General features: G+C 40.4%; 1 protein-coding gene across 2 annotated transcripts in view; it reads right to left on the bottom strand.

Moving 5' to 3' along the window:
• tsc22d2 (TSC22 domain family 2) overlaps nucleotides 1–15,681 on the bottom strand; it is a 39,027-nt gene that overhangs the window by 2,638 nt on the left and 20,708 nt on the right. The window contains exons 2-3 of one of the 2 annotated variants that reach the window (XM_030433552.1): nucleotides 14,765–14,836; nucleotides 294–345 (exon numbers count right to left, since the gene is read on the bottom strand). In XM_030433552.1, coding sequence (XP_030289412.1) covers nucleotides 294–345; nucleotides 14,765–14,836 — 124 coding nt within the window. The remainder of the gene's footprint in view (nucleotides 1–293; nucleotides 346–14,764; nucleotides 14,837–15,681) is intronic. The other variant, XM_030433553.1, reaches the window with a different exon arrangement.

Raw genomic sequence — 15,681 nt, 5'->3', positions numbered from 1 at the left:
TGAACGATTAATTTATACAGTATTTTGTTTGATTTTCAGTTGTGTTGTTTTGAAGAGAGGCCAAAGGGAGACAGGGTGTTCAGACCAGGACATGCGGGAGCGTTCGTGAGCTAAATATAGGTGAATTTGTCATGGATTATTAGATGAAATGTTCTTCAGAGTGAGTTTTACCTTCATCAGCTCTGAGACAGTTGTGTAACTGGGACAACTTATTGGTTAACAAGTCACTGTCGAGGCTTACAGAGAATGTGTGTCACCTCTTGTTTTAGCTTTTAAAATGTGTGGAAACTCACCATTGCCTGTTCAATCTTGTTATCGATGGCGACGACGCTGGCACCGGATGCGCTGTAGAGACAAAGAGCGACAGTTAACAACAAGATAATGATCTCATGTCTTCTGCGTGCTTTAGATGATATCAGCTCTTTGGCATTCACTGTCAACTGCCAAATCTGGTCCTTAACTTGCCAAACATGACCCCAAACATGAATTGACTGGTGCCTCGGGAGGCTAAACAAATATCTGATGCCTAGATTAACGGTCAAATCTGTTTCCAGAGAATGAGATGAAGAGATTTGAGATGGAATCCAAAACACATGGACCAAAAATAAAAAAACATGACTATTTTTAGTGCACTTAACAGGAAGCGTCTCAGATGGTTTCTTTCTGAACTTTCCAAGAGCTGCTTTTCAATGGAATGGTGTTGTTTTTTTTAAGGTGAGGGGGGCGTGTGAGATGTTAAGATGTCTCAACTGTAAATCAGCTCTACGATTCTCTGAACAATCAGTTAAATAATGGTTGCAGCTCAAGCATCAAGGGGAAAACCTGCAACTTACACACATTTCACTGACAGATTACTGCACAAAGACACAAAATGGATAAAAACAAAAATCGTAAACAGGTATATCTTTTACTTTAGAGGTGTATTTGTAGGCCCACATTGTCGGAAGGCTAAGAGTAAATTTCCACTACACAGCAGCAACTGATGCGCCTCATGTGACGTATTTCATCAGTGAAACCAGACATCCTGATGCTGATGAAACATTCATGTCTGAATCACAGCATGATCATCGTGTTGTGCTCGTCTATAAGCGCTGTTTTCTCAACACCTCTTACTAAAAGCTCGGATAACAAAGCTCCTGGAGACTGTTCAAATCACGACATCTCAACCATACGCGGTGGCATCCGCTTTAATGTATGCATGCCTCCTCCACTGCGATAAAACCAGATTACAGGCGAGGAATGGGGTTGGAGTTGTGCTCCGGGGTGCGGCTGATGTCGCTTTCCACCTCTCATAAATCCGGCAAATCCCAATCAATAAACCCGTTTTCTGTAGCAGCGTTGAGGCTGTGTGCACCCACATTATCTACATGTCGGCTTGAGAGCAGCGCACATTTTGTTTTCCACCACCCCTTCCCTCCTGAAACAAAGAACGAAAACGCTTCTCCAACCAATTTTTGGACATAAAAAAGATCGACTTACTAAAGCCACGCACACGATCCTCGCGGAAACAGAAACGATGCCAAGTTTCGGGATTCACTTCGCGGAACGGGAGTATCTTTTAAAAATCGTGATCCGCCTCGACAAGACCCGGCTGCTTGCACAATCACCGCCCTGCTGGGATGTGGACGCACACACAAAGACTGACCGACGCGCTTTTGCGTCGCTAGAAGGAGCTGTGGCGTGAATCTGAGACGTGAGGGGAACCGAATGTGCACACAGCATCCAGTGATGTTTGGAAAACTAGTTTGGGACTCGAGTCCAGCAGAAAGCACGCGTTAAAAACAAAAACAAAACAATACGATACAAAGAGTTAAAGCACTCAAAGTCGGACAAATCTTTCCTGGATCGACTTAAAAACACAAACGTGAATTGGAGATGTAGGATTGATACACGCTAAATATAGAATGTAAAATATATTGACGTGTTTCAGTCTTTGGTTTGTTGTGCGTAAATTCTAGCCGATTGGACTCGAAACACGTGCAGGCAAAACGTCTTCTTAAAAGCTGAAGCCAACTAGAAATGTACTTCATTCAAAGTAACCATCTCCACACACCACCAAATGAATCACCAGCCGTCTCTCCAGCTTGTCCATGTAGCTCCCCTGCGTGCTGGAGGGCACGTACAGCGCTCCAGATCACAAACAGATGCAGGGAGGAGGGGGGCACATAGCCAGAGCAAATGGACATCGTGAAGATGGGATTCCAACCCGAGCTGCATCTTAATGAGATCACTTTAGTACCTAGAGTGGGAGCGTGTCACTAAGTTTAAACGCGTATATAGGGGGGAATTCATCCTATACAATAACACATAATACGCACTGCCAAAGGGACATAACCCCCAAGCACACAGGACAAATGCAAGCCGACTTGTCCGATCGTAAAAAAATGACACAGATCGTATATGAAAGTCGTTTACCCGACGCATCTGGCCCTGTAGGTCATCAAACGTCCCGAATATGTCGGCGAGGTTCCCGGCGAGCAGGGCAGGCTGTAGCTCATTTTGCAGCGCATGTTCCTCTAAAAGTTTCTCTGTCGTACGACTCCTCTGATTCAGTGTTCAAACACAGATGCTTCTCGCTTGAAACTCGGAGCTGAGCGTGTGTCTCTTAAAAGCACTCTCAGTCACATGGCGACAAAACAGAGGGGCGGGGTTGAGCTTCTCCCTCCTCCATTCTCCACTTAATTTACTCCAAGAGAGCCGCCTGAACAAACTACATTATTAACTGTAACCGTCAAAAAAATATTTCACACGCCAGGACTCCTGAGGGACAGGACGGCTTATTTAAAAGCTAAACGTTAATTAAAAAGTGGTTTTGCATGTACTGACAAAGAGGCTCCCGTCGAACAACATCATATAATCAACATCTGGTTATACCTGTTCCCTTCTGTTACAGTAAATTACATTTATTGAGTTTGGAGCTGTTTGCAGTCAAATGAGGCATTAAATCTGTTGATAACTGCTTCTGCACCACAGTTTTGTGTTTTCTCCACACGCTGGACCGTCCATCGCCCTTTTAATGTGATTATTTTGTTACTAGTGTTCAGGAAAAACAACTCCAAGCTGTGAAATCACCAAATCTGTGCAGGCGACATCAAAATATGATATGATGAGTATGAAATGCAGATCAAGCGACATAAAATGTATATTAGTGATTAAAATCTTGCACGTTTTTTAACGCTCACATTGACATTAAGCTGACATCAGTGAAATGAGACACCATAACAAGTCATAATCAAATTTGTAATGCAGCATTTCACATTTCCACTTTCTCTCTCCTGAAGAGCACAACACGTGAGGAAACCTAAGAATAAGCTTATTTATCTACTCAGAGCCTCTAGAGATAGCATACATGCGGATTGGAGGTGATGTATGGCATGACAGATCGACACTGACGCGACGACCGCGGGGTAAATGAGTTACATTCCACAACCAGGGACTCGCTCAGTCGTGCGATCAAAAGCCAGATAAACAACACGAGGAGAACACATTCCTCGCTTTGAACTGAGCATTTACACATCTGGGACAAAGAGACATGACAAGTGACCGGGAGATCTGTCCCGAAGCAGTTAGGAGAAATGTTAAAAGTTAGAGGGACAGAAACACATTTGTTGCCATTCGTTGTCCAAGCACAACAAAGCGAACTGTACATTTTATTCAGGGAGGAAGACATGTGGTGGTTTATATAAGGAGCTCTCGCTGCGTTAACCTCAACATGGGCCTTCCCCACAGACTTCAGCAGCGCAACACATGCCCCCAAACATCTCCAGGACCTCAAGGCAGCACATTCCAACTCCGGACACCTCCGGCCCAGAGGCCAGCGCCTTTAAACCCAGACATCTGTGTCACAGCCACTATCACGCTGTGTCAGCACACAGTCGAGTTCCTCACTATCAAAACAGTCCTGGAACCGCAAAGTTTTGGTTTTGATACCAGCTGAAGTCTTCCCGGCTTTGCTCGCATTCTTGCAAGCAGCTCCAAAGAAAAAGGCTCAAGCTCAACAAGCATTTAATGTAGATATGATGACCGAGACGGACTCCATGCGTCGCTCTACATCACGGGAGACACGTGCACAAGCAAAGTGTGGTCTCCTCCATGGCTCTGGGTTTATCACATGATGTTTCATAGCATACGAAACCCAATGCGCTCTCTCCTTTGAGGGCACACATGCACCGGCACACGTCCCCGTCGCAAAGCATACAAACACTCACTGTGGGGGGTGGCAGCTGAATAAACCAGACCTCAGCCTTTAAGTGATAAACCCCCCCCCCCTTGAAAAGTGTATTTCACAACAATACCTAGAGGGTGGGGGCTGTAACAGCAGACGAGTGCACTCACTAACGACTAACAGTTGTTCTCTTTTAAGACGCATTCGGCCCAGTTCATAGAGACTGTTCCTTAGAGGTGCACTTCAGCTGGGAAGCCAGAGGAGGTCAGCAGAGGCTCCGATTAGCTGCGACACAAATTTCACAGGGCTGCTTCGGGCCAGAGCAGTTTAGTCATGTCTAAATGATCACAAAGAATTCATTGTCAGGGCCCCGAAGTGAACTAGAAGCTTCCATTTTACAAGCTCATTCAAAAAGTATGTTGCTTCAAATTATTACCCTTCATCATCCATGTTAATGAGTAAAAAACAGCTCAACAGACACAGGGATGCTGTCATCGCAGCCCTGACCCTTCATTAACATTTGTAGTTGTGATCTAGCAAGTTCAACTTTTGATACCATCGCTAACTTATTCTGTCGTGTCAACCGAATGCTATAAATGAAAATGGCAATGTCACATGTTTAGAAAAAGGCTCAGAGAACCGAAAGTGGCCTCTAAATCTGACTTACTGACATGCTCGAAAACAACTGTGACTGAACTAATGATCACTTTGGAAACAAAGAGACCATTATTTTTGAAAGACTGAGCTCTTTACAGGGATCTACGAACTTCTCATGTTTACCTGTCGCATTTGATAAATTAGATCATGGCAGCGTTCGCATCCAGTTTTCCACAAAAACTCCACTGTGAATTGTTTATTTTTCATAAAATACACACCAATATCAGTTAGACGAGGGACTGAAAAGTTTTTTACTTGAGATTAAGTTAATTCAGAAATATACTCTTACTTTTTGTATCTTTAACAAGCCATACAATTCCTAAAAGTGCCCAAAGTTACTTTTTCAAACTGCTTGTTTTATCTGACCAACACTTTAAAACTAAACACTATCAGGACCAGATGCATCATTTGAGTGTTTGACTCCGTCAGCTCTGGAGGCTGAGAAATGGTTTTAGTCAAAGTTTTTCAGGCTTTAGGAGGCGTTATCTAACAACACGTTTAATGGGCACCCGTGGTCTTAATGGGTTAATCAAAATATTAATTTCATCACAATACGGCCAAGCACTAGATGAAGGTACAATGTGCCTACAAATCATTTAACCACAAAAAAAGTCTGTTTGGTAGAGACCCCAGCAAAAATCACCAAATGGTATTTATTTTTTTCTCTTCAGAGCAAACAAAATGGAAAATCATTCACACAATATCTGTAAAAATAATCGCAATATGATTTTCTTTTGCATATTGTTCAGCCCTCATTTATAAATACTTCCCAAAAAAAAACACATCATCACATGGGAGAAAATCTGCAAATGTTCAGAATTGAAATTTTAAAAATGACTAAAGTGATGTGCTGGCTTTCAAAACAGTCGCACATAAATGTTATGTCAAATAATCAACCAAGTATGTCTTGAACTCAAGATAAAATATCTCATCTTCTTAGCCAACATAGTTGAGTCTTTTTGAAAAGTACAATGCCCTGACAACTTGGCCAACTGTGGAAGACTTGTGATGCAATTAAAAGCCACAAACTGCTCCTACATGAATCTTGTGTTGAAGCAAGCTTAATTTCAATGTTACATAACAGTTCACTTGCGAAGTAGGAGTCAGTCTCATGCTAATTTTCATAGTGAGATGTGAAACTAGGGACATGCATGTCATGCCATCAACACGCTTGTCACAAACAAATGGCCTGAAACCTGAGTAATTCAAGGGGGAAACAAGTGACTTAATACATGAGGCCACTCGGTATTTAGTGACGTGCCCTTGACATTCCCCAAAAAGATTTTGAAGCAACATGCCATAGAAGAAAGATTCTTGACAAACCGCTTTTGTCCTAAAGCTTCCAAAATGTTTTGACGGCTACAGGATGCGAGTCCCTCTGAACAACACGGTGGATTTTTCGAATGCCGCATTGTTGAGAAGTATCGACTACATAAAGGGTAAAGGGTGGTCCATACTTGCACAATGGGAGACTAAACAAAATTAGACAGACCGAAGGGACCTCCTGTCTGGTGATGGAAGTCTTATTTTTCCAGCACTAAATCAGAGTCATGAGTAGGTGTGTCCGCTGCCACCAAGCTTCCTCGTAAACAGTCTGAAGGAACTGTCCCACTCGCCTGTTACATAAACCCCAGACTTGTGCACAAACATCTCGGCATGCATATGACGTACTCAAAGACCACCAGCATGTCCTCCCTGAAGACACGCTCACCTCCAGCAGACGGATGAACCGGACAACAGGGAGCGTGAGAAGGAATCAAGGCCCTGATAAAATCTGAATTCTTGAGACAACGGATCATCATCGTTGATTACTTTAGACTCTAAAATAACCGCCAGCAGGGGTGTCTGTTAATGGTCGAAGAGCCCCTGTGTAATGAGACCATCAATGTCCATATGCAAACACAGCGGGGGCTCCAGGCAGGCTTAAATAATCAGGGCCAAAACGGTGCTCAACTTAAACCAGATCTTCAGCATGTAACATGCCCCTCAAGATCACATTTCACTACCTTTTTTTTTTTTTTTTTTGAGCGATTTGGGCCTATGCCACTCGTTTGGCTCAATGTGGACCCCTCTGGTATGTGTTAAAAGTAGTAGTGTTACTCCCGAGACTTTAATGGGAAAATCCTGGCACCTCGCCGTTAACGACCTTCTGTATTCAGCAGAGCATTTATCACGGGATCAAGGACTTAGCCTCATTTGGGCTTTCTCTCTGAAGTGCGTGGTTTGGGTCAGACTAATGTCATTAGGGGCTATGCTGCAAAAACACTGACACTAATACGCGTCTCAGCCCACCGTCTTTCACTCTGGTTTCGTGAGGCTTGAGCTTGAATCATTACAGTTATCTTAATGTTTAGAAAAGGGGTTTAAGGTCAACACTAGAGGTGAAATGCGCAACCCCTTCCTAACTATTTGGCTGCTTATTAGTGCGCGTATTAGCGCAAGTAGACGCCTTTGGTTATATTAGGTCTTTCCCAGGTGTGAATGTCTCTGTCTGACTGTGAAGCAAGACGATGCTGTAAAAGAGGCATGTATGCTAAGCAATCATTCCCTGGATAAATACAGGTCAAACATCTATGAAGTTTCCAAAGATAAGTTGACGGGATGAAAATGTTGCACTCGCACAGTGCCGCCTTTGAGATGTGAGGTCTGTTATGCAAGTGTCGGAAAAATCTCTGATGGCTATGATCTCCATCCATCATTCATCAGATCCTCCCGCCTCTTCACAATGTCAAGTCACGTCATGTCCATCAAGGCTCTGCTTTCAGAGATTTGGCTGGAGGGGGGAACCTCCTGTACAACCACTAAGTAATCTGTTCAAAATGATGTTCTTACCATTGTGTGTGCCTCAAAGAAAGACCTTGAAATTGAATGTGGCTAAGTCATGTGTATATGCCTCACAGCCCGATAGCAATTACATTGTGTGTTTTTTTTATGTGTGTGTTTATTTGCAGACAGAAAAGGCGCGTCCAATCAAGTTTATGCCAAGAAGGATTATTTGGTAATAATTCACTAACAGATGTTGAGTTAATCAATTGTGTTTTTATAAAAATACAAATTGCTGTGATTTATCAATTAATCCAAAAAGAAACACATAACTGGCACGGTTCTTTCCTGTCAGAACTTCAAGAGTGAGGCTGCAGCTTTCCCACGTTCAACTTTCCTCCTCCTCCTCCCTCGTTTCCCAATAATGAAATGTTTGTTTCTATGCCATAAACAGCGACCGCATACCTGGTCTGGATCAAGTAACTCTCAGTGGCTGAGCGTGGGGCCACTGATCAGGTGCACTCAGTCGGAATATAAATCTGTCTTTTCTTTATTGTCCGTGATCATAAAGTTGATCATTGTGGATGGAGGGCAGTAAAAGGGCTGCTGTTGCCTTGCTTGGGACCAATCGCAGCCTCACAGTGTTTCCATTCAGCAGACCAACAAATCGCTTTCCTGGAATGTTTACAAACGCAGAGTGTAACTTGTAATTTAGTTCAGCTAAAATAAATTCATCTCTCGCTTGTTGCAGTTGAAATACGAGCTGTTAACTAGAGGAGACTGAAGCGGAGCCACATGGGACCAAATGAGGGTCATTAAGATTTTGAGCTTGTGAAATAATGTTCAGAAATAATTTGAAAACCTGTGTTTGTATATCAGCTTTTGTAAACCTGTAAAAAAGCTCAGAATGGGAAATGACAAGAAATAATATGTGGTTGTACTAAGAATTTGAGCCTGTCAAATAAAACATTCACAAATATAGTCAACTGCAGCTGTAAGAAAATTGGGAAAATGAGGGATGCCCAGATCCATCAGCCGCTGATAATTATCAGCCAATATTCTGCACAGTGGAGGACAGAGGAAGCACCCAGCAGATCACTACCTAATCCTTCCTCTAGGTACTCTGCTTTAACTTATCCATCCTGAACAAATCAATCCATAGGAGTTCTTTATACAACTGTTAACTGAACCAACTAAGTAAAATCATAACCAAGACCACCAAAATTGACTTTGCGACGTTCTTCAAACCGCACAGTCATAGGTTATTCTTTTTCACTTGCGCAGTAAAATGTGACTACAGGGTTTGAGACTAATGGGATCACGTTGTCGGGGATGATAGAAAATGTGATTGGAACAAACAGAGATCTTCCCTGTGACGCCTCCAATATAGCTAACAGCTAACTATAGAAACACACAGGAGAGTTTTTGTTCAGAGGAACATAAATCATAGTACACTACTTTAATATGACAACAAAACAAGTAAAAAACCAAGTAAATATAATATTAAATATAAAAATATTTTAAGTTTAGTTCAATTTGTCTTTCAGGACAGTTCTAGGATGTTTGTAAAAAGTAAGTCTTAAGTGTCATGCCAGTAAAAATATTTGCATAGTGAGATGTATAAGTGTAGGAATCGACATGCTATCTATATGCTTGTCATGATCCAAACAATTACCCTGTAACGCAAGGCATACCTGGCTGGCGCACTTAAAAATTCCCCATAAACACATATTTGGCATGCTGAACCGAAAGTCATAAATCAAATATTCTCAACTGCTTCTGTCCCTACTGCATTGTAAAGCTTCAATGTGCCTTTGGACATGGTGGATCTTAAGTCCAAGTACAGGGAGGTTACTCACCGCAAGATCTAAAAAAACAAAAAAAAAAAGTTTTATAAATTAAAATCTGAAAAAGGATGCAGTAAACTCACTACCGACAGGGTATGCACCCTGTGTTTTGCCAGTGCTGATGCTGCATTTGAAAAATACTAATTTGTGTTGAAGCAGGAGAGTAAGTTAGCTGTTAGCAGCCATAAGTCAGCATAGTCCTGAAGCGTGTTTAGCTAACTGAGCCAGTAGAGTTTACAGAGCTAACCTATAGAAACGCACAGGACTGAGAGGCTGTGTTCAGAGAAACATGAAGAATTACACAGTTAACTACCGTTTAATCCGACGGCACAACAAGCTTACTGTAAATCAATTAACTGAAGTTCAGTTGAGTTTGGAATTAAAAGTACTTTGGATGCCAATACTTAAATAACCAAATAAAAAAACAACAGATTTTTTTTCACAAAACAGTTTTCAGGTAAAAAAAAAAAGTTTGTAAATTAAATGATCATTTCCATAGCAAGATTTTTTAAAACAGGAACATATGCATGCCGTCAACATGATCTTAATGATCTATATCCTGAAGCAATCTTGCAGCCTAGTGGACTGAAATTGTCACGCACAAACCATCTTGACAAACTGCTTCTGTCTTTATTGCAATGTAAATCTTCAAGCAATCGAAGCATATTCATATGTGCCTCTAGACATGGCTAATTCTAAGCCTCTCCAAGGAGAAGAGGGGCTTTTTTTTTAGTGTTGGTGAGAGAGACAAAGAGAGACTCTGAGTGAATCAATGCTTAGGAGTTCTTTAAACTGCTCGCAATATTTGTTTCTCCCAAGGATGGCGAAGGCATACTCTTCTCTTCTCTGATGGTTTTACCCTAACCCTAACCCAAAAGATGTAGTCAGTACTTGCCAGTCCAACAAGACTTACTTTGAGGTTACTTAATGCTGTATAGTCAGAATAGATCCTTATGCTGCATCTGGTGGAGACTCCCAATACACTACAAGGCAGTCAAACAGACCTAACACTGCAATAACTACACAGAAAAACAAGAGATATCCGCAGATGTGCCTCGTAGGTGTTCTGTTATCAGTATCTGAACAACAACAAAAAAAAAATGTTAATTTGTTCAACAGCAATAACATATACAATATGGAGCCAGAGAATATTAAGAAAATGACTGAAATGTATCAATTAACATATATAGTTGCAGATTAATTCTCTGTTAATCGATTAAGTGATTAATCAGGTAATCGTTACAGCTCTAATATAAACAATGAGGCAAAGAAAAGTCTGGACACCAAACAAAAGCTGTTTTCATAATCGTCTTTTCCTGGTTTTAAAGGCTGCATTACAGTAATGTGATGGCATTTTCTGAGATTACCAGACTCTTCTACTTTTGCTAATACTTGCCCACCAACTCATTATATTCATATTACCGGTGCTTAATGATGATTGGTCAAAAATCTCATTGTGTTAATATATGATTAAAATAAACCGTACCAATAGTATTGCTTTTGAAGAGATTTCAAAATATGGCGATATAGATGATGTTTCATGATTTAACCTATCATTTTATGGCCATATCGCCTTGCCCTATTCCAGATACCAATTGATTGCCCAGATGTTAAAAAACGAATTTACATTGCCAATAATTGTTTAAAAAGGTGCAAAAAGTGTAGATTCTGTAGAACGATGGTTGATTAATGAGTCAACTCGACAAAGTGACAGCATTTGACAATCTGGGAATGAGACTCAACTATAAACCATCTTACACATTGAAATTTCAACTTTCTGATTGATAAAATTTTTTGCACAAATATAATTCAGACATTACACATGGTATTCTACAACAACAAATATTTCCTAAACATGAATTCAGTGTTGCCACAAGGTTACAAAGACTGATACAGAACCCATTATTCTACAAGTTTAATCTTTTTGAGCCATATTTGAGCCTACAGAGCTGCAGCACATGTGTCCTTTAAACAACCAAGCATGGTTTGATGCCCACTACATAGTACAAACGTGCGCAAATCATCACAGCTGCTTATGAAAAAGAAATGTGGGGGCATGCTGCCCAGTTGAGGTTTCACATACTTCACAAAGTAATCACTTTCAGGAATGCTCCTTCATGCCCTTAAACTGTTTGTGTGCAATCCCCCCTTCACTTCCAACAAGTCCGACCTTGCAGGAGAGCAGGCTCTGGACAAAGGGAGGTGAAATGCGGCGCCTCCCTTGGGTTTACCTGCGGTTAGTTGAAACTTTTTAAATAAAGCGGCACTGTTAGTCACAGAGCCCACAGGCAAACATGAGCTGGATGAAGAACAAACAGGAGTGTTGAATCTTCTGCCAGATTTGATGCTACACCCTTGCTCAACTGCTACTGTTGTTAGATATCTGCATCTCATGTGGAGCAGCTCACTTTGAAGAAGAATATGGTCATATGGACGTCGGGTGCAAAATTAACCACCAGCCAAATGATTAGTAAATGTTAAAAAAAATGAAATTACCAGGCACTTACATATTTTACCAGCATTTATCTTGTGGCTGGTGCCAATTCTGTGGCCTGGTCATTGGTAAATTTTGTGCTGACTCCAACGCATTGTTCACACCCCAAATTTGGATTCATGACAGATACATCTGTTGTAGTCCAACAATTGTCTTCTTTTACCTGCCAAAAGCTGTCCCAAATCCTGGGAGTGTAGATAAACTATGATAGTAATATGCTATTTAGCCTGAAATGATCTGTGTTAATTAAATAATTATATCATTAAATAATGCATGTTTCTAATCTCTTTGATCACATTAATGATATAAAAATTAGAGACCAACACAAACTGTACTGCCTCACTATGACATAACATACATTTGTAATTTTAGGAGCAGCGCTTGTTCGTATCAAATGCTGCCAAATGTAAAATTTGATCAAAGGATTAATTTAGTTAAGACAGGTTTTGTTCCAAGAGCAGCCATGGTCTTAAAAGGAATTTGTCAATTTTACACCTGAATAACTCTAGCTGGGTCAATTTTCGAGCTATAACACAAAGCTCACACTGTTCAAATTTGGCTGAATATGTAAAAGACTAAATTAAAATGACTAAAATCCCTGACAATGCCCTAAAGACTCCCCTAAAAAAAGAGTGTCCTGGGACCCAACTTGGGACTTGTTTTCTTTAAGATCTTTGATCAGACAACATCATATCATTTCATGAATTGACAAGCCAACCGCATTTGACATAAAAGACTTCAATGAAAAATGTGCTGCCACCTTAACTCCAAAGTTTGTTGGGAGCCAATTAAATATCCTTGGCAGAGAGTCATTCAGCCTGCCTGACAAATCACATGGAAATAAAAAGTGGTCCTGACTAATGCAAACCACCTAAACCACGGACATGTTGACTCCCAAGTCAAAACCACCAAGCATTTGTTTCCCATGTCAACATTCCTCGACAGGTAGTCACATGCTTTAAAATGATCAACAATCCATTGATAACATAGCCCAACATCTGATTATGAAATGTTTGATGAAGCAATCCAATTACAACAGAAAAGTGTTTTTGTATCATAAGCAAACCCCCGAAAATCAAATATATAGTTCAAATATTAGCTATTTGATAGCAAAAGAATGTGAATTTCACAAAGACCGAAGACAGACAGTAAGGAAATGAACCATCCCAGATATTAAAAATGAACAACAGAGGGAAGTATACCAGCATAAACTGGTATTTGTACGTATAATAGCAATGTTAATGAATAATGATTCATCGCTGTTAAGAATTTAACCTATTAAAAATGTATTTACTGACAATAAGAAGGGCAAAAATACATTAAAAAGTATAATGTTATAATGTAGTAATTTCTAATATATAAAATAAAGACATTCTATACAAACGTTAACACATTATTATTAAATATCATAATTACATTCTAGCCAATTAGAAGCCTAAATTTGTTGGAGTTTGTTGGGCTAGTTGTTCAATACTGACTGACGAGAGTACTAGAATCAAAAGAAGTCATTATTTTGTGTGAAAAACGTCAAATATATTTCATGTATTATTAATGATTAACTGATAATCGATTGTTAAGATAGCCAACAATCAAGTAAAGATTGATTTAAATTATCTTCCTTAATAAAGTAAAGTATAGCGGCGGTTTTATGTGAATCATCTTTTTTTAGTCACATTTTTGTCCAATTTCAAACTTTTATCATGACCAAGAAGTGTTAGAAGCGATTCCTTTTTCATAGTTTGGAGATCTGCTCATGATTTGGCAAGCAAGTCAATAAGAAATTGTGAAAATGCCCACTGTAATTCCTCCAAGTCATCTTTAAATTGCTTATCTCCAAAATCTCCAATCTCACTGTGCTGAAAACAACATGATGAATTAAAAGGAAACATTCTTGTTATTTAGCTGATAGCATTTCACACAGAAAGTGCCAACAGTCACGACAGGTTAGTTAGTAATGCAGCTGCAGCTCAGTTTTTCATTCTTTGGCTTCAGGATGAGTTTTTACAGGATGTGAATTCACTTAAAATCACAATTCCCTGAGTCAAAGAATCTGGGTCAGTAATCAGCAGCTTCTCATCTGAGCCTACAAACAAGTCTTCTGAGAGAATATGACATAATATAACACAACCTCTGTGCGTCTCTCTGTGTGGTCTGCTATTTGCAGTGCTAAAACCCCCTGGCACTGTGCTTCACGGGTTGTAGGGGCAAGAGAAACCTGAGCACCGGATCCTCGTGACGGGCATAACGTAGACACTCAAAGTGTCGCTGAAAATGTCACTAACTGCACCCTGACACTTCCTCCAGTGCCATGCTCTCTCCATGCACTACACACTCGCAGCTGCTTAAATGTCCAGCTTGACAAGTCATTAAGTCAGTATTTCGTCAACACCAAGTCTGCTGATAGAGGAAAATAACGATTGACAATGACGTTATTGATAGCCAATTCTTACAATCTCCATTTGATAACTTTTCCGGTACAGTTAGTGTTTTTATCCTTTGGTTCAATACTTATTCTTTGTTTGGTGTCTCTGTAGGAAATCGCGCTATTTGCTTGCTTGCCATTAAATCAACTATCAAATATTTCAAGTCTTAATGCAGCTGAAGTTAATGTGAACATCTTGATATTTGTGTTTAACTGGCAAACAATGCAAGTTTAATGGAGGTGGTATCTGTTGTTTGAGTCACCTTGTTGGTATATTTTTAGAAAAATGACTACAAGCGACATGTCAACATGGACATTTACTTGCAAGGTGCACACGGTTGAAGGGGTGCAGGGTCTGGTTTTTAGTCAGCCAGGCCAGGCCACACACATACATGTAAACACACCCGAGCTCATACCTATCGTTGACAGGCTTTGACCCTCGTAATCTGCTAGGCCGGAAAGCCTGGTAGAAAGCAGTGGACGGGTTCCTGCATTTTAATGGGGGAGGAAACAGAGACAGGAGAAACATGAGTAAAGGAAGGGAAACATGTAAGCTGGGAGAGAGAGACATGAGGGAGGGAGAGAGAGAGACAGGCTTTAGAAGAGACAGAGTGTGAATGAGAGTAGAGGAAGATCGGGAACCACACTGAGAGGTCGAGAGGAAATGATGATATGATCCAGATTGCCCAGCTCTTTTCAGACATGATATGATGAAGTAAGATCAAGTGCATTATGGGCATATCAGTGTTTTAAACCAAATAACTTTAATGCAAACATTTCTGTTTCAATGTATTTGTCTGCTGTAAGATGTAAGAATAACATCCGTTTACCTCATCAATAGTTTGAAGTCAGATTTTGTAAAAGTGTACATTATTACTTTTAATGAATGTCAGACCAACGCCTCCCCTTGTATCCTCTTCTTAATTACAAAGATGCAAAAAAGGCCACCCTGACGATTAATTTTTTTGTTTTATAATAAATGTAAAACTACTATTTGTTATTCTATAAAACCAAACCAAGTAAACAATGTCAGGAGGCCACCACCGTCACTATCAGGGAGGATCTGGACAGTAGGGTTAAACTTTGCTGTGACTACTACTCTACATTACCTGATCAGAAGGATTTTAGAATTGAAAGTGAATTTAAAACAGAGGTGGTTGTCCTGGCACAGTGGCTGAGAGGAGATAAAATTACAAACCAGATCAACTATTTATCAGCAGCAGCATTTATCAGGTAAGTGGCAGCACAGGATGTTAATGATACACCAAGTTCATAATATCACTTGGACAGTTTTCAGGACTGAGATTTGTCACCAAGATGATTGACCACAAAC

Source organism: Sparus aurata, chromosome 11, assembly GCF_900880675.1.
Source record: "Sparus aurata chromosome 11, fSpaAur1.1, whole genome shotgun sequence".
Classification (NCBI taxonomy): Eukaryota; Metazoa; Chordata; class Actinopteri; order Spariformes; family Sparidae; genus Sparus; species Sparus aurata.
This window is presented reverse-complemented; position numbering and strand designations above follow the sequence as displayed.